Below are 18890 nucleotides of genomic sequence, written 5' to 3'. Positions count from 1 at the left end.
TAACCACACAATACTCTGATCAAAACAGGTCGAGGGGCCGGAATTGAATCTGGGTCGCTGGACCTGTGAGGCAGCAACTCTCCCCACTGCACACTGTGCCAGCCTATAGCTGACTGAGCAGAGCTTGAGATCAAGAAAATATAGGATAGTTAAAAATAGCACTGCCGTTTCAGATCAGGAATCTTCAAACTCCAGACTCTTTGTCTCTTCAGATTCTACATATTTCCCTTCACTCTACTTATTGTATTTGAACTAGGCTTGGTTGTATGTATACGATCAGTCCTGACCCTCCTGCACTCCAAGGAATAAAGGACCCTTCATACTAAAGGTCTTCCCATGGTCCATTTTCAAATAAATGAATGTAGTTAAAAAACAAGGTTCATTTCAAATGTATCCATTTAATCTTGCTCTGAAGACAACTTAAAGGCCACAGCTTTGTTTCAGCTATTTTAATTGTCATTTAAGATTTATCATCATTTACATTTATTTAAACTGCTTCAGATCACATGTGTCGTCATTTGTGATTGTAATGTTATGGTGAATATATGTATCCTCGATTCTTGTCTTACATTCTTTGTCTTTGTTGATGTTGCAAGTGGGAGCTGCTGAGATGCAAGAATTTTTTTTAGACTTGATCTGACAATAAAGTATTATCGTATCATTTCGTCAAAGAAAGCGACATATCTACAATTTCATATTTTATTGTCAGAGGTCACAGCACATCTGAAAAAGAAAGCACAAAGGCACAGCTTTAGTACAATTCAAGTTGCACAGCCTTGAATAGCTGGCATATGCCAACTTGCATCAGTTTAAAGTAGCATCAATTTAGCCTACCACTTGGTAATAAGTCAGCTGCAATGCACACAGACCCAGAGTACTCCCACAGCCCAGTTGCCAACCTGCCTTTTACTATTACACATAATTTGCACCAAGCCACTGGAATTTGTATCAGCACCCACAGATAAGACAGGACAGAGCAGATTTGGTCTTTTACCCAGAGTCAAGAACTATAGGGTGTAAGTTTAAAGTGAATGGGGAAAGATTTAATAGGAATTCAAGGGGCAACTTTTCCACAGCGGATGGTGGGTATATGGAACAAGCTCTCAGGGGAGACACAAAATGCTGGAGTAACTCAGCGGGACAGGCAGCATCTCAGGAGAGAAGGAATGGGTGATGTTTCGGGTCAAGACCCTGCTTCAGGCTGACCGTCTGAAGCAGGGTCTTGACCCGAAACATCACCCATCCCTTCTCTCCTGAGATGCTGCCTGTCCCACTGAGTTACTCCAGCATTTTGTGTCTACCTTCGATTTGAACCAGCATCTGGAGTTATTTTCCTGAAGCACTCCGGAGAGGTAGTTGAGGAAAGTACTATAACATTTTAAAAGACATTTTCGGGCAGGTTGGGTCGAAGGACCCATTTCCATGCTGTATGGCTCTTAACACTGCAAGGCTGACTTCCACCATGGTAGCGTGAATGCGCTTTGGATTACAGGTAACTGGGGATCAGGTAAAAGCCATCTATAGGGTGGGAATCAGCACCCTCTCCCATACAGTGCAGCCTTAATCCACCCTAATGGACAGGAGCCCAGAGGGAAAATAAGCCTAACCAGCAAGACAAAGATCGATTTAGATCTGCAGTCTTCACAAGATTTGAGGAAATGTCACTGATACAGTGGCCACAACGGGATATTATTTCCTCCACCTATCACGGAAAACAGTATCAAAAGACACAAAGTGCTGAGGGGGAGTAGCAGATGTGGCTTATGGTAGCGAGTCTGGGTCAAGATGTGGTCATAGAGTAGGAGGGCAGGAGCAGATGTGGCTGTGCTGAAGTACCTCAGCAGGCCAGGCAGCAACTCTGGAGAACGTTGATAGGTGACGTCAGCACCCTTCTTCAGACTTTCTCTTGGCTGTAGCAGAAGCCTTCCATTCAATCCAGCGACACTGCTGAAAACAAAAAACAAGTAATAAGCAATTAAGAACAAGCAACTTCACACTGCAGCATCAACTAGAGGCCAGGTTTTAATATTTAGTTCTGCTTACCTTCAGGTGTGGCTGACAGTGTGTCGTGGTGGGGAAGTAATCACTTCTGGAGGATGGGCATCTCGCTGACATCTTCTCAGCTATCTCACCCCAGTAGGGACACCATCATTCCAGCTTCTGGCAAGAGCTTGGACCTTGCAAAGGCCTGAAAAAGTTAGGAGACCATTTAAGAATAGATTACGTAACAGGGTCAGTCATTTAAGCACACAGATGGATTTCAGGATGGTCACTCAAGTAATCAGACCACTTAAAAAACCGTCTTAAATTAAATCACCCTTGCTAGCACATAAAATTGTAAAATTGCCTACATTTTCGGCTAAATTAGTGCAGTAGTTGCAGCGCCTTGCAGAAGAGAACCCTACACTTTCTCCCCCAACGAGATAGCGGCGAAGCTAGGCGACCCTTTGCGAGCTGGTGCCAGGTGGATCTATCATTTATTACAAACTCTATCTCTATCTCTCTTCCCCCCCCCCCCCATAAGTCATTCCCATCTGCCATGTGCCAGCTTCCAACCACCTTCAGTAAATTTCACCATCCCAAGCATAGACACTTAATGTTTCAACAAAGCCCAATACAAGGGCTGGATTATATAAAAAATAGAAAAAAGGCAGCATTGGAGTAACTCTGCAGGTCAGACAGCATCTGTGGAGAGTATGGACAGTTTGTGTCAGGATCTTTCTGCAGACAGATTGTGGTGAAATAACAGCAAATTAAAACACCAACTATTTCTCACTTGTCAGATGTTGCCTGACTCCTGCAGTTATTCCGACATCTGCTATTTTGTGTAAAATAATTACCTGCACGCTTTGACAAACGGCAAACTTCACAGCGACCCATCGCAAAAAAAGTCACAACACCTAGGAGAAGCAGAGCGCTGTTAGATCAGTTCACAGCGAGACTACACTACATCAGGCATCTGGTCAAATCTCAGCAGTCAGATCCGTGTGATTTTTCATCACAGACTGTCAGGTTCGGAATATTTGTCATCATTGATAAGACCAAGAACCGAGAGAAGAGCAGACAAGCCAGCGTCCATACAGGCACCCTCTCCATTAACAACTAAAGAGCTCACTCCAACCTCCTCACTTCAAAGATACCTAGTTGCTTGGAGCGGAGAGATTTGCCCTTGGGTTTCTATTGAAAAGCAGCAGGCGTGGGATTGATATATGTTCTTCTAATTTAACACATTTCATTGGAGCTCATGATGTGGCTCATGACATTGGAGGAGGTCCTATATTGGGAAAACACCTCCATGAGTATCAGCTTCCAGCCACCTTCAGTATAATTCACCATACCAAGCATAGACGTTTAATGTTTCACCAAAGCCCAGCACAACATATCCCATCTCATCTCCTGACTGGGTGTGTTAAAGAACATAGGACTCACTAAATTCAACCATTTGCAGATAAACAACCTTCAGAATTTGCAGAACTGGCCAGTTTAATAAAAAATATGGACACAAGAAACTGCAAATGTTGGTTTACAAACGAGCGGATCAATCTTCTGATTAGTAGGACGTCAAAGTTTATGGGGAGAAGACAGGAGACTGCAGTTGAGAGGGAAAGAAAGACCAGTATTGATTGAATGCAGGGTACACAATGGGCAAAAATGGCCTAATTCTGCTGCTATGATTAATTTCCAGCATTTTATATTCTATGTAATATAGTTACCTGCACAACTTATAAAAACACCAAACATCCAAGTCATCTACTGCAGAGAATGGTGGAATCAGGTTCACCAGTGCCTAAGAGAAGCAGAATACTGTTAGATCATTTCACAACAATGAGACAACACATACGACACCTGGTCAAATCTCAGCAGTCAGATCCGTGCGTTTTTTCATCAGACCTTCAGGTACGGGATATTTGTCATCATTGATAAGACCAAGAAATCCAGTGAAAATCAAACAAGCCAGCATCTATGCAAGCACACCTTCCGAAGATAACAAAGAACAGGCATACTTCAACCTCCATAACTAGTTGCTCAAAACTACCGGCATTTCTCTTGTGCTGAATTATTCTGAGGTCTCTCAGTTTAGTTTAGAAATACTGCATAAAAACAGGCCCTTCAGCCTATTGAGTCCACACCGACCATGCATAATTCATTGTGCTGCAGTGAACACCAAGCAATTAGTTCTACAAATAACGATAAATGCAAGTTAGAAACTTGTCTCTCTTAGGATTGAGTGAGCAATTAATAGGTAGGCCTGGATGGAGAGAGGATGTTTCCACTAGCGGGAGAGTCTAGGACCAGGGACCATAGCCTCAGAATAAAAGGACGTACCTTTAGAAAGGAGAGGACGTGGAACGAGTCTCGTCAAAGGGTGGTGAATCTGCGGAATTTCTTTGCCACAGACGACTGTGGAGATCAAGTCCTTGGGTACTATTACGGCTTAATTAGTACGGGTGCCAGGAGAACGGGGTTGAGCGGGAAAGATAGATCAGCCATGATTGAAAACTTGTTGGGCCGAATGGCCTGAATCTTCTCCCTCAACTTTGCACTTTGCACCTCCATGTGACAATAAAAACTTCATTAAACCGGCCACCGCTCCCCACCCTCGGCCCGACGCCTGTTCCCAACCGCACAAAACCTGGCCCGGGGCCGAGTTGGTGCCGGCGGCTGATGCGCTTACCGGAGCTGGGGGAGTGCAGCAGGCCGACGTCGAGGCCCCCGACTTTACTCTCACCCCCGGCTGGCAGGGCCCCGGGCTCCGCTCCCACCCCCGGCCGGCAGGGCCCCGGGCTCCGCTCCCACCCCCGGCCGGCAGGGCCCCGGGCTCCGCTCCCGCGAGGCCCCGGGCTCCGCTCCCACCCCCGGCCGGCAGGGCCCCGGGCTCCGCTCCCACCCCCGGCCGGCGAGGATCCACTGCTCCTCCCGGCGACATCCCGAAAAGAACGTTCCGTTCGTCCTCCCCGCCTTATATAGTGGAGCCTGGCGTGACGTCACAGCGAGCGCCGCGCCCTGTGGAGAAACGCCGGGTCCTGACCAAAGATACTAGAGGAGCAAGAGGGACCACTACGTTGAAATCGCCTATACTGAAGTGCAGGAAAATAACTGCAGATGCTGGTATAAATCGAAGGTATCACAAAATGTTGGAGTAACTCAGCAGGTCAGGCAGCATCTAGGAGAGAGGGAATGGATGACGTTTCGGGTCGGGACGTTTCTTCAGGTCTCGATCCGAAACGTCACCCATTCCCTCTCCTAGATGTTGCCTGACCTGCTGAGTTACTCCAGCATTTTGTGATATACTGAAGTGTAGTACGCAAAGGAGCGTAACGTCCGCCATTTTAGTAGGCAAAACTCGTGACAAACCTGACAGTGACAAACCAATCCCAAAAACCAGCCGCACTGTTCCCAGCAGCACTATCCCTGGAGAAGGTGCTTGGGATAACTGTGCCCGCGTCCTCATGGGATGCAAAGAGACAGGGAGAGGGAATAATTAATGGGGCCCATGATAGACACAAAGTGCTGGAGCAACTCAGCAGGTCAGGCAGCATCTCTGAAGAAAAGGAACAGGTGACGTTTCTGGTCGGAACTCTTCTTCAGATGGAGCCCATGGTTCATTCTCATAGTATCAAAGAATGATACAGCATGGAAACAGGCCCTTCGTTCCGACTGGCCTATGCCGATCAAGTTGCCTTATCGATGTTGGTCCCACCTGCCTGCGTTTGGCCCATATCCCTCAATCCCATCTATGTACCTGTCCAAATGTCTTTTAAATGTTGTTATAGTACCTGCCTCAACTACTTCCTCTGGCAGCTCGTTCCATACAGCCACCACCCTCTGTGCCCCTCTGGTTCCTATTAAAACATTTCCCTCCCTCCTTATTCCGTGAGAAAATACAAGTATTCACCAAATTTGTACACTAAGGAACAACGTTGTATACTCTTGCAGCAGGGTGAATCTCAATGGACTCCTGGATGAACTTGACTCTACACCGATCCCCTCTCCGAACCCCAAACCTTTTTACATCTGACCATCACCAACCTGACCCTTCCCACCTCCTCCCCAACCCCTCCCACCCGACCTCACCAACCCCCTCTCCTACCATCCCCCTCCACCCCAAGCACTTCCACCGACCAACTAGCTCCACATAAGCCAAGAATGATCCCAGCGATGCGTGAGTTAACATGTGATGAGCATTTGAAGGCACTGAGCCTGTACTCACTGGAGTTTAGAGGGATGGGGGGACCTCATTGAAACTTACAAAATAGTGAAAGGCTTGAATAGAGTGAATGTGGAGAGGGTGTTTCCACTAGTGGGAGAGTCTAGGACCAGAGGCCATAGCCTCAGAATAAAACAGCGTACATTTAGAAAGGGGATGAGGAGGAATTTCTTTAGTCAGGGTGGTGAATCTGTCGAATTCATTGCCATGAATGACTGTGGAGGCTATGTCAATTGGATATTTTTAAGGCCGAGATAGACAAATTCCTGATTTGTACAGGTGTCAGGGGTTATGGGGAGAATGCAGGATAATGGGGTTGAGGGGGAAAGATAGATCAGCCAGGATTGAATAGTTGAATAGACGATGGGCCGAATGACCTAAATCTGCTCTGAGAACTTATGAACTTATTACCCCTCTATCTTCCATCACTTCTACCCTCCGCCCCAACCAACCCCCCCCACCCCCCACCAAACCCCTTCTACTCTCACCCCCTCCCCAAGCTCTTCGACTCTGGTTCCAGTGGGAGGAGATTTAAAGCCGTTCCCTATGTCTATCATTTTAAATGTTGGTGATCATTTTTCAATGTTCTAAAGATTCTGGATCAGTTCCTGTGGATTGGAGGGTAGCTAATATTATCCCACTTTTCAAGAAAGGAGGGAGAGAGAAAGCAGGGAATTGTAGACCAGTTAGCCTGACATCGGTGGTGGGGAAGATGGGGAAGATGCTGGACTTGATTATCAAAGATGTAATAGCGGCGCATTTGGATAACAGTAACAAGATCGGTCCAAGTCAGCATGGAGTTACGAAACGGAAATCATACTTGACAAATCTTCTGTAATTTTTTGAGGATGTAACAAGTAAAATGGACAAGGGAGAGCCAGTGGATGTGGTGTACCTGGACTTTCAAAAAACTTTTGATAAGGTCCCACACAGGAGATTAGTGGGCAAAATTAGTGCACATGGTATTGGGGATAGGGTATTGACATGGATAGAAAATTGGTTGGCAGATAGGAAACAAAGAATAGGGATTAACGGGTCCCTTTCAGAATGGCAGGCAGTGACTAGTGGGGTGCCGCAAGGCTCAGTGCTGGGACCGAAGCTATTTACAATATGCATTAATGATTTAGATGACTGAATTAAAAGTAACATTAGCAAATTTGCAGATGACCAAAGCTGGGTGGGAGTGTGAACTGTGAAGAGGATGCTAGGAGGATGCAGGGTGATTTGGACAGGTTGTGTGAGTGGGCAGATGCATGGCAGATGCAGTATTATGTGGATAAAAGTGAGGTTATCCACTTTGGTGGCAAGAACAGGAAGGCAGATTATTATCTGAATGGTGTCAGGTTAGGAAAAGGGGAAGTACAACGAGACCTGGGTGTCCTTGTACATCAGTCACTAAACGTAAGCATGCAGGTACACAAGCAGTGAAGAAAGCTAATTTCATATTGGCCTTCATAAGGAGAGGAGTTGAGTAGAGCAGCAAAGAGGTCCTTCTGCAGTTGTACAGGGCCCTGGTGAGACCACACCTGGAGTATTGTGTGCAGTTTTGGTCTCCTAATTTGAGGAAGGACATTCTTGCTATTGAGGGAGTACTGCGTAGGTTCACGAGGTTAATTCCCGGGATGGAGAGACCGTCATATGATGAGAGAATGGAGTGACTGGGCTTGTATTCACTGGAGTTTAGAAGGATGAGAGGGGATCTTATAGAAACATACAAAATTATTCAGGGATTGGACACGCTAGATGCAGGAAACATGTTCCCGATGTTGGGGGAGCCCAGAACCAGGGGTCAGTTTAATAATAAGAGGTTGGGCCATTTAGAACTGAGATGAGGAAAAACTTTTTCACATAGAGTCTGAATTTGTGGAATTCTCTGCCTTAGAAGGCAGTGGAGGCCGAAAAGAGTTAGATAGAGCTCTTAGGGCTAGCGGCTAGCTGAATATTCAGGGGTATACGACCTATTGAAAAGAAGACAGGTGGGCAGAGGGGGTGGGGTCACTCTGTTGGAAAGGAATGATATTTAGTCCCTTGCAAGGGGTGACATAGAATCAGGAGATGTAGAATCAGTATGGACAGAACTGAGGAATTGTAAGGGTAAAAACACCCGAATGGGAGTTATCTACAGGCCCCCAAACAGTAGCCTGGATATAGGGTGCAAGTTGAATCAAGAGTTAAAATTGGCATGTCACAAAGGTAATGCTACAGTGGTTATGGGAGATTTCAACATGCAGGTAAACTGGGAAAATCAGCTTGGTAATGGACCCCAAGAAAGGGAGTTTATGGAGTGCCTCTGAGATGGATTCGTAGAGCAGCTTGAACTGGAGCCTACCAGGGAGAAGGCAATTCTGGATTTAGTGTGTAATGAACCAGATTTGATAAGGGAACTCAAGGTAAAAGAGCCATTAGGTGATAGTGATCATAATATGATCAGTTTTAATCTACAATTTGAGAGGGAGAAGGGAAATCGGAAGTGTCAGTGTTGCAGTTAAGCAAGGGGGACTATGGAAGCATGAGAGCGCATCTGGCCAGAGTTGACTGGAAAAATACCCTAGCAGGGAAGACAGTGGAACAACAATGGCAGGTATTTCTGGGAATAATACAGAAGGTGCAGGATCAGTTCATTCCAATGAGGAAGAAAGATTCTAAGGGGAGTAAGAGGCGACCATGGCTGACAAGGGAAGTCAAGGACAGTATAAAAATAAAAGAGAAGAAGTATAACATAGCAAAGATGAGTAGGAAGCCAGAGGATTGGGACTCTTTTAAAGAGCAACAGAAGATAACTAAAAAGGCAATATGGGGAGAAAAATGAGATACGAAGGTAAGCTAGCCAATAATATAAATGAGGATAGTAAAAGCTTGTTTAGGTATGTGAAGAGGAAAAAAATAGTTAAGACAAATGTGGGTCCCTTGAAGACAGAAGCAGGTGAATTTATTATGGGGAACAAGGAAATGGCAGATGAGTTGAACAGGTACTTTGGATCTGTCTTCACTAAGGAAGACACAAACAATCTCCCAGATGTATTAGTGGACAGAGGTCCTTGGGTAACGGAGGAATTGAAGGAAATTTACATCACGCAGGAAATGTTGTTGGGTAGACTGATGGGACTGAAGGCTGATAAATCCCCAGGGCCTGATGGTCTGCATCCCAGGGTACTTAAGGAAGTGGCTCTAGAAATCATGGACGCATTGGTGATCATTTTCCAATGTTCTATAGTAGCTAATGTTATCCCACTTTTTAAGAAAGGAGGGAGAAAGGAAACGGGAAATTATAGACCAGTTAGCCTGACATCAGTGATGGGGAAGATGCTGGAGTCAATTATAAAAGAAGAAATTGCAGAACATTTGGATAGTGGTATCAGGATCGTTCCGAGTCAGTATGGATTTACGAAGGGGAAATCATGCTTGACTAATCTTCTGGAATTTTTTGAGGATGTAACTAGGAAAATGGACAAGGGAGAGCCAGTGGATGTAGTGTACCTGGACTTTTGGAAAGCCTTTGATAAGGTCCCACATAGGAGATTAGTGGGCAAGATTAGAGCACATGGTATTGTGGGTTGAGTGCTGACATGGATAGAAACAAAGAGTAGGGATTAACGGGTCCCTTTCAGAATGGCAGGCAGTGACTAGTGGGGTGCTGGGACCGCAGCTGTTTACAATATACATTAATGACTTAGATGAAGGGATTAAAAGTAACATTAGCAAATCTGCGGATGACACAAAGCTGGGTGGCAGTGTGAACTGTGAGGAGGATGCTATGAGGATGCAGGGTGACTTGGACAGGTTGTGTGAGTGGGCAGATGCATGGCAGATGCAGTTTAATGTGGATAAATGTGAGGTTATCTACTTTGGTGGAAAAAACAGGAAGGCAGATTATTATCTGAATGGTGTCAAGTTAGGAAATGGGGAAGTACAAAGAGATTTGGGTGTCCTTGTTCATCAGTCACTTAAAGTTAGCAAGCAGGTATAGCAGGCAGTGAAGAAAGCTAATGGCATGTTGGCCTTTATGACAAAAGGAGTTGAGTATAGGAGCAAAGAGGTCCTTCTGCAGTTATACAGGGTCCTAGTGAGACCGCACCTGGAGTACTGTGTGCAGTTTTGGTCTCCAAATTTGAGGAAGGACATTCTTGCCATTGAGGGAGTGCAGCGTAGGTTCACTAGGTTAATTCCCGGAATGGCGGGACTGTCGTATGTTGAAAGACTGGAGCAACTAGGCTTGGAATTTAGGATGAGAGGAGATCTTATTGAAACATGTAAGATTATTAAGGGATTGGACACTTTAGAGGCAGGAAACATGTCCCCAATGTTGGGGGAGTCCAGAACCAGGGGCCACAGTTTAAGAATAAGGGTTAGGCCATTTAGAACGGAGATGAGGAAAAACCTTTTCAGTCAGAGAGTTGTAAATCTGTGGAATTCTCTGCCTCAGAAGGCAGTGGAGGCCAATTCTCTAGATGCTTTCAAGAGAGAGCTAGATAGAGCTCTTAATGATAGCGGAATCAGGGGGTAAGGGGAGAAGGCAGGAATGGGGTACTGATTGTGAATGATCAGCCATGATCACATTGAAAGGCGATGCTGGCTCAAAGGGCCGAATGGCCTTATTCTGCACCTATTGTCTATTGGAATCCAGGGGTATGGGAAGGCAGGAACAGGGTACTGATTGTGGATGATCAGCCATGATCACATTGAATGGCGGTGCTGGCTCGAAGGGCCGAATGGCCTACTCCTGCACCTATTGTCTATGTATCTATGTATCTATGTACAAAGAATTGCTTTGACGAAAGATTTTCATGCTGATATTTATTCAAAGCAAAGAACAATTATTCTGCATAAAGAACAAATCCTTCATCTTGGACTACATCTCTTAGTCTTCATATTATTTTCAACTTTCATCCCGAACCAAATTATCTGAAAGCAAAAGAACATCTCAGTTCCGATTATAATTTACATATTAATAAAGTCCCACTGGACTACCGCAAGGCCACCAGCATCATCAAGGATGAGTCTCACTCCGGACACTCCCTCTTCTCCCCTCTCATCAGGCAAGAGGTACAGAAGTGTGAAAACGCACACCTCCGGATTCAGGAACAGTTTTTTCCTAAGTTGTAATCAGTCAACTGAACCATCCTATCAACAACTAGAGAGGTCTTGACCTCCCATCTGCCTCAATGGAGACCAAACTATCTTTAATTGGACTTTACTGAACTTCGTCTTGCACTAAACGTTATTCCCTTTATCTTATATCTGTACACTGTGGACACCTTGATTGTAATCATGTATAGTCTTTGTGCTGACTGGTTAGCAAACAAATGCTTTTCACTGTACCTTTTGATATTGATATTTCAAGGCACAAAGCAGTTAAAAGTTCACCTAATTTGAGTTTCATTTAGTTTAGATTAGCGATACAGCATGGAAACAGGCTCTCTGGCACTCCGAGTCCAGGATGACTAGCGATCACCTGTTCACTAGTTCTATCCTACACATTTTACAATTTACAGAAGCCAATTAACCTACAAGCCTGCACGTCTTTGGAGCGTGTGATGAAAACAGGGTACCCGAAGAAAACACACGCAGTCACAGGGAGAACGTGCAAACTCCTTACAGACGGCACCCATAGTCAGGATCAAACATGGGTCTCTGGCACTGTAAGGTAGAAACTCTACCTCTGCGCCACTGTGCTGCCCTGTGCATACAATTAATGTAAAACCCAATTCATGTCTACCAAACAAAAAAAGTGCTTGGCAAGAGACCACCTTACACACATTACGCAGAATGTTCAGGAGAACTCTCAGTTCTGATAAAAGGTCAGTGAGTTCAGGAATCGTGGTGGAGTACATGTCCCAATCGGCATCAATGGTACCAATGTGGAAATGGTTGAGAGCTTCAAGTTTCTTGGCATTAATATTACCAATAATCTGTCGCGAACTAACCACATTGAAGTGACAGCCAAGAAGACACACCAATGCCTCTACTTCCTCAGGAGACTGAGGAAATTCAGCATGTCTGCAATGACTCTTACAAATCTACAAATGCATGTTGTCGGGTTGCATCACAACTTGGTTTGAGAACCAACTCTGCCCAAGACCACAAGAAATTGCAAAGAGTTGCAGACGTAGCCCAGTCCATCCCAAAGACCAGACTGTCTATTGACATTGACACCATCTACACTCAATGCTATCTCGGGAAAGAAGCCAACATAATTAAAGACTTGTCCCACCCCAGTCATTCCTTCTTCACCCTGCTCCCATCGGGCAAAGACACAGAAACTTAGTCGTAGAGTTATAAAACACGCAAACAGGCCGTTCGACTCAACTCATCCAAGCCGACTAAGATGCTCCATCCAAGCTAGTCCTATTTGCCCGCATTTGCCCCATATTTATCTGAACCTTTCCTATCCATGTATCTCTACAAGTTTATTTTAATTGCTGTTATAGTATCTGCCTCAACTACCTCCTCTGGCAGTTCTAACACCCACTCACTTCTGTGTGAAAAAGTTGTCCCTCACGTTCATATTAAATCTTGCCCCTCTCACCTTAAACAAATGTTCTCGTGTTTTAAATTCCCCTACCCTGGATAAAAGACTATGCATTCACCCTGTCTATTCCCCTTGTAATTTTATACACCACTATAAGATCACCCCTCAGCCTCCTGCGCTCCAAGGAATAAAGTCATATTCTGCCCAACCATTCCCTGCAGCTCGGGCCCTCAAGTGCTGGCAGCATCCTCATGTCTTCTCTGCACTCTTTCCAGCTTAACGACAACCTTCCTGTGGCAGGGTGACCAAAAACTGAAGATAGTACTCCAAATGTGGCCGACATCTTATACAACTGTAACATAATGTCCAAACTACTATACTCAATATCCTGACTGATGATGTATGATGCCATTTTCAGGGAACTCTGCACCAGCAGAGTCTTAAGGCACAAGTTGGCGCCAGAAACATGGCAACTCTTGGTGTACTGCTTCAGTGAAGTCTACTATTCTTCCATTTGGTTTTTTCACAGAATACACTCTTGAACCTCCACAGGTGTACAGTAGAGAGCATATTGACTGGTTGCATCACAGCCTGGTTTGACAACACAAACTCCCAGGAAGAAATAAGATTCCAAAATAGTGGTGAACACTGCCCGGTCCATCACAGGTACTGACCTCCTCACCATCGAAAGGATCTATAGTGCATTCAGAAAGTATTCAGACCCCTTCACCTTTTCTACATTTTGCTATGTTACAGCCTAATTTTAAAATGGATTAAATTCATTTTTTTATCATCAATCTACACACAATACCCCATAAGAAAAAAGCAAAAACAAGTGTTTAGAAATTTTTGCAAAGCAATTAAAAAGAAATGACTGAAATAACACATTTACATAAGTATTCAGACCCTTTACTCAGTACTTTGTTTAGGCACCTTTGGCAGCGATTACAGTCTCAAGTCTTCTTGGGTATGACGCTACAAGCTTGGCACACCTGTATTTGGGTAATTTCTCCCATTCTTCTCTGCAGTTCCTCTCAAGGTCTGTCAGGTTGGATGGGGAGCGTCGATGCACAGCTATTTTCAGGTCCCTCCAGAGATGTTCGATCGGGTTCAAGTCTAGGCTCTGGCTGGGCCACTCAAGGACATTCACAGACATGTCACAAAGCCACTCCTGCTTTGTCTTGGCTGTGCGCTTAGGGTCATTGTCCTGTTGGAAGGTGAACCTCCACCCCAGTCTGAGATCCAGAACGCTCTGGAGCAGGTTTTCATCAAGTACCTCTCTGTACTTTGCTCCGTTCATCTTTCCCTCGATCCTGTCAAGTTAGGAGGAGGGGGAGTTCAACGAGATCTGGGTGTCCTAGTGCATCAGTCAATGAAAGGAAGCATGCAGGTACAGCAGGCAGTGAAGAAAGCCAATGGAATGTTGGCCTTCATAACAAGAGGAGTTGAGTATAGGAGCAAAGAGGTCCTTCTACAGTTGTACCGGGCCCTGGTGAGACCGCACCTGGAGTACTGTGTGCAGTTTTGGTCTCCAAATTTGAGGAAGGATATTCTTGCTATGGAGGGCGTGCAGCGTAGGTTCACTAGGTTAATTCCCGGAATGGCGGGACTGTCGTATGTTGAAAGGCTGGAGCGATTGGGCTTGTATACACTGGAATTTAGAAGGATGAGGGGGGATCTTATTGAAACATATAAGATAATTAGGAGATTGGACACATTAGAGGCAGGAAACATGTTCCCAATGTTGGGGGAGTCCAGAACAAGGGGCCACAGTTTAAGAATAAGGGGTAGGCCATTTAGAACTGAGATGAGGAAGAACTTTTTCAGTCAGAGAGTGGTGAAAGTGTGGAATTCTCTGCCTCAGAAGGCAGTGGAGGCCAGTTCGTTGGATGCTTTCAAGAGAGAGCTGGATAGCTCTTAAAGATAGTGGAGTGAGGGGGTATGGGGAGAAGGCAGGAACGGGGTACTGATTGAGAGTGATCAGCCATGATCGCATTGAATGGCGGTGCTGGCTCGAAGGGCTGAATGGCCTACTCCTGCACCTATTGTCTATTGTCTCCCAGTTCCTGCCGCTGGAAAACATCCCCACAGCATGATGCTGCCACCACCATGCTTCACCGTAGGTATGGTATTGGCCAGGTGATGGGCGGTGCTACTTTGCATTCAGGCAAAAGAGTTCAATCTTAGTTTCATCAGACCAGAGAATCTTGTTTCTCATGGTCTGAGAGTCCTTTAGGTGCCTTTTGGCAAACTCCAACCAGGCTGTCATGTGCCTTTTACTGAGGAGTGGCTTCCGTCTGGCCACTCTACCATAATGGCCTGATTGGTGGAGTGCTGCAGATGTAGTTGTCCTTCTGGAAGGTTCTCCCATCTTCACAGAGGAACTCTGGAGCTCTGTCAGAGTGACCATCGGGTTCTTGGTCACCTCCCTGACCAAGGCCCTTCTCCCCCGATTGCTCAGTTTGGCCGGGCGGCCAGCTCTGTGAAGAGTCCTGGTGGTTCAAAAGTTCTTCCATTTAAGAATGACTGAGGCTATTGTGCTCTTCGGGACCTGCAATGCTGCAAAAATTATTTTATACCCATCCCCAGATCTGTGTCTCGACACAAACCTGTCTCGGAGGTCTACGGACAATTCCTTCGTCTTCATGGCATGGTTTTTGCTCTGACATGCACTGTCAACTGTGCGACCTTATATAAACAGGTGTGTGTCTTTCCAAATCATGTCCAATCAATTTAATTTACCATTGGTGGACTCCAATCAAGTTGTAGAAACATCTCAAGGATAATCAATGGAAACAGGATGAACATAGCTCAATTTTGAGTGTCATAGCAAAGGATCTGAATACTTCTGTAAATGTGATATTTCAGTTATTTCTTTTTGATTAGCAAAAATTTCTAAACACCTGTTTTCACTTTTTTATTAGTTTCATTTTTTTTTATCATCAATCTACACACAATACCCCAGTATTGTGTGTAGATTGATGATAAAAAAAATGAAACTAATCCATTTTAAAATAAGGCAAAATGTGGAAAAAGTGAAGGGGTACTTTCTGAATGCACTGTATAGGAGTCACTGCCTCAAAAAGGCAGCCAGCATCATCAGTCCCTCACCACCCTGGCCACTCTCTCATTTCACTCCTACCATCAAGAAGATGGTTTAGGAGCCTGAAAAGTGTAAAGTTCAGGTTCAGGTACAGCTTTTTCACTACAACCATCAGGCACGATTAAACACTACAATCTCAAACTACTGTATATAGACTTGGGGGTCATTATTTTTGACTTTGCACTATTATTGTATATTTAGTGGTCTGTTTGTGTTTTTTTTTAGATATATTGAACCTTTTGTTGTTTATTATGGGTTTTAGAGAGTACTGTGTTTACATATCTATTGCGTTGCTGCAAGTAAGAATTTAAATGTTCCATTTTGAGACATATGAAAATAAAACACTATTAACTCTCTCTTACACTATAATCAGTGCACCTTTGTACTTATCTATGATTGTGCTAATCCATTGTATGATTTTGCTAGTTTGTATGCAAAACAAAAAAATGTCACTGTGCCTAGGTACATGTGACATTAAATTATCATTGAGTAAATTTTCCTTGGCTTGAATTGATTCATCTCCACCTATTGCGGACATTGGACCTTGTCTCTGGAACTGTTGCCCTGCAATGCTGAGAACTATATTCTACACATTTATGGTACCTGCCTCAACTACCTCATCTGGCAGCTCGTTCCATACATCCACCACCATCTGTGTGGAAAAATTTGCCCCTCGGGTTCCCATTAAACCTTTTCCCTCTCACCACAACCCTAGTATTGAACTTCGGCATCAGTAGGAACTTGTAGAGTCATAGAGAGTTGTAGAGCATGGAAACAGGCCCTTTGACCCAACTTGCCCATGCTGACCAACAAGTTGTACTCGAGTCTCTGGCATAGGATGATGAACCGAGAACATTGTCGGAGGCAAGGATGTTACTATCTGAGCCCTGATCCATTTATCCATTTAATCCTTGTACTGAAAAGTTATTTCAAGATGTATGGAATTAAATGCTGTTTGCTGCAAAGAGCATAATTCGCAGTTTTAAGCGCGGTAGAGTTGTTTTTCATAGCACGGCTATCAACTAAAAGGTAGCAAGTACCAACATGTTCTAAACTATCTTTTCTGATGTATGTGATCATTCTGCATCCATTGGAGTATTTGGTTTGATTGGAGCACATTGTACTGAAAAGTTATTTCAAGATGTATGGAATTGAATGCTGTTTGCTGCAAATGGCTGAGCCATTTAAATTATTTCTTAGCTTCATTTTAATAATAGCTTTCCAAATGTGTTAAGGTTACTGTTTTGCAGACTCACCCTGATCGGCGTCACAATTTCGATTTCCGATTTGCAACAACGAAATTCCCCCAAAAGTTGGGATGACATGGAAAAGTTTTGTTGGCGTGTTAAATGTTCCTTTAGGGACTTCGATCAGCAACCGTTGCAAGTTGTTTAAGCATTTGAAGAGGTGGAATGGCATCTGATGAGTTACATGCAGAGCCTAGTATTATAAAAGCAAAGACATCCAGAATGATCTTAAGATCAGTTCAATCAACTGTATTTGGTTAAAGATAGACACACGAAGCACAGCAACTCAGCGGGACAGGCAGCATCACTGGAGAAAAGCAATAGGCAACATTTCGGGTCAAGACCCTTCATCAGACTGAGAGTCAGGGGAGAGGGAACGAAGATATATGAAAAGCTACATAGAACAAATTAATGAAAGTCTTGCAAAATACAGGTCAAAGCCAAGAACGATGATGAAGGAAAGGTGGAGACAAACAAAGCCCATAGGAGTCCACACCTGGAACCAATTCCTTCCATGTAAACCAGCATCTGCAGTTCCTTCCTACACATACTATGTTTGGTTAAAGTTCACAAGTGAGTGAATTTGACGGGCAGTGAAGATTTCAAGCTCAGACAGCACCCATGGTCAGGATCAAATCGTGTCTCTGGTGCTGTGCGTGAGCGGCTCTATCAGCTGTGCTACTGTGTCTGTAATCCACTATTTTACACGCATCTAAATGTATAGAACTCTTGTACCTATTGTATAGAACATAGAACGTAGAACAAACACCATACCACAATAACATTCCCTACAGCCCACAATGTCTGTGCCGAACATGATGCCAAGACCATGCACATAATCCATATCCTTCCATTCCCTGCGTATCCATGTGCCTATCCAAAAGCCTCTTAAATGCCACAATTGTATCTGCCTCCACCACCACCACTGGCAGCGCATTCCAGTCATTCACCATCTTCTGTGTAAAAAAAGTTGCCCTGCATATCGCCTTTAAATTTTGCCCTGCTCACCATAAAGATAGTCCCGCAAGTATTTGATTTTTCCATCTTCGTGAAAAGGTTCTGACTGTCTACCCTTTCTATGCCTCTCATAATTTCATAAACTTCTATTAGATCTCCCTGCAACCTCCAGCATCCTCTCTCTGTAGATAACACCCCCTAATCCAGACAGCATTCTGGTAAACCCTCTCTGCTCACAAAGAGTAAAATTAATCAGGAGGACAGTGAAAGTAGTTGGAGAAATAGATTTGGGGAGGGACGGAGAGAGAGAGAGAAGGGTTACTTGAAGTTCGAGAAATCAATATTCCACTATTTTACATTTCTTTTGATGGCCGAAGGGCCAGTTTGCGCGCTGCATCTCTAAACTTAACTAAAAACCAACTTTTTACAACCCAGTTTACAACCCAGCGGTATGAAGATTGATTTCTTTAACTTCAAGTAACCCTTGCTTTCCCTCTCTCCCCATCCCTCCTCCACCCTAGTTCTCCAACTAGTTTCATTGACCTGATTAATTTGACTCTTTGTATACCTTGTTGTCACCTTCCCCTCAGGCAACAATGAACCATTGTCCATTTCCTTGAGCATTGTCTGCTTTGATCTGTCATTTTCACATCTTACATGCTCTTTGTACCCTCTCCTAACTCTCAGTCTGAAGAAGGGTTTCCACCTGAAACGTCAACCATTCATTCTCTCCAGAGTGGTTGCCTTACCCGCTGAGTTACTCCAGCATTTTGTGTCTATAAACTAACTTTAGTCAAGGTTTTACATTCCATTTAGTACTCACCTGAACAGCAAGGGGAGTGGTGTGGACTGCCTCAAAGAGATTATCCTTCCCCTGATAGCTGAGGAGTATAACAAGCAAGCGCA

General features: G+C 44.4%; 1 protein-coding gene and 2 non-coding genes across 5 annotated transcripts; all 3 read right to left on the bottom strand.

Moving 5' to 3' along the window:
• Positions 1 to 378: 378 nt before the first annotated feature.
• Positions 379 to 4951, bottom strand: LOC144596961 (uncharacterized). Of its 3 annotated transcripts, none has more exons than XR_013547674.1 (6): positions 4327 to 4668; positions 3714 to 3787; positions 2841 to 2900; positions 2044 to 2188; positions 1837 to 1947; positions 379 to 723 (listed from the first exon to the last, which is right to left on the bottom strand). XR_013547674.1 is itself a non-coding variant. In XM_078405861.1 (6 exons), exons 1-3 carry the CDS (start codon positions 4925 to 4927, stop codon positions 2867 to 2869), a joined length of 360 nt encoding a protein of 119 aa, XP_078261987.1. In that variant the 5' UTR covers positions 4928 to 4951; the 3' UTR covers positions 379 to 723; positions 1837 to 1947; positions 2044 to 2188; positions 2841 to 2866. The 3 variants fall into 3 exon arrangements, 2 of the variants coding, with proteins under 2 accessions (XP_078261987.1, XP_078261988.1); XM_078405861.1 differs by lacking the exon at positions 4327 to 4668 and adding an exon at positions 4676 to 4951; XM_078405862.1 differs by lacking the exon at positions 4327 to 4668 and adding an exon at positions 4676 to 4951 and having other exon boundaries at positions 1837 to 1944.
• Positions 2968 to 3038, bottom strand: LOC144597096 (small nucleolar RNA SNORD50). The gene has a single exon (XR_013547695.1). It is a non-coding gene; the product is annotated as a small nucleolar RNA SNORD50 (small nucleolar RNA).
• Positions 3855 to 3923, bottom strand: LOC144597095 (small nucleolar RNA SNORD50). The gene has a single exon (XR_013547694.1). It is a non-coding gene; the product is annotated as a small nucleolar RNA SNORD50 (small nucleolar RNA).
• Positions 4952 to 18890: the final 13939 nt, after the last annotated feature.

This window comes from Rhinoraja longicauda, chromosome 9, assembly GCF_053455715.1.
Source record: "Rhinoraja longicauda isolate Sanriku21f chromosome 9, sRhiLon1.1, whole genome shotgun sequence".
NCBI classification, from domain to species: Eukaryota; Metazoa; Chordata; class Chondrichthyes; order Rajiformes; family Arhynchobatidae; genus Rhinoraja; species Rhinoraja longicauda.
The sequence above is the reverse complement of the archived record's forward strand: the minus strand, read 5'-3'. Positions and strand labels throughout refer to the sequence as shown.

Excerpts from the sequence above, each read along its gene's own strand:
- LOC144596961 (XM_078405861.1), bottom strand. The coding sequence starts at position 4,927 with ATGTCGCCGGGAGGAGCAGTGGATCCTCGCCGGCCGGGGGTGGGAGCG. Across the intron at positions 3,788-4,675 it reads GCTGCACTCCCCCAGCTCCG|GCACTGGTGAACCTGATTCC; the intron begins GTAAGCGCATCA and ends TGCTTCTCTTAG. Across the intron at positions 2,901-3,713 it reads TGTTTTTATAAGTTGTGCAG|GTGTTGTGACTTTTTTTGCG; the intron begins GTAACTATATTA and ends TGCTTCTCCTAG.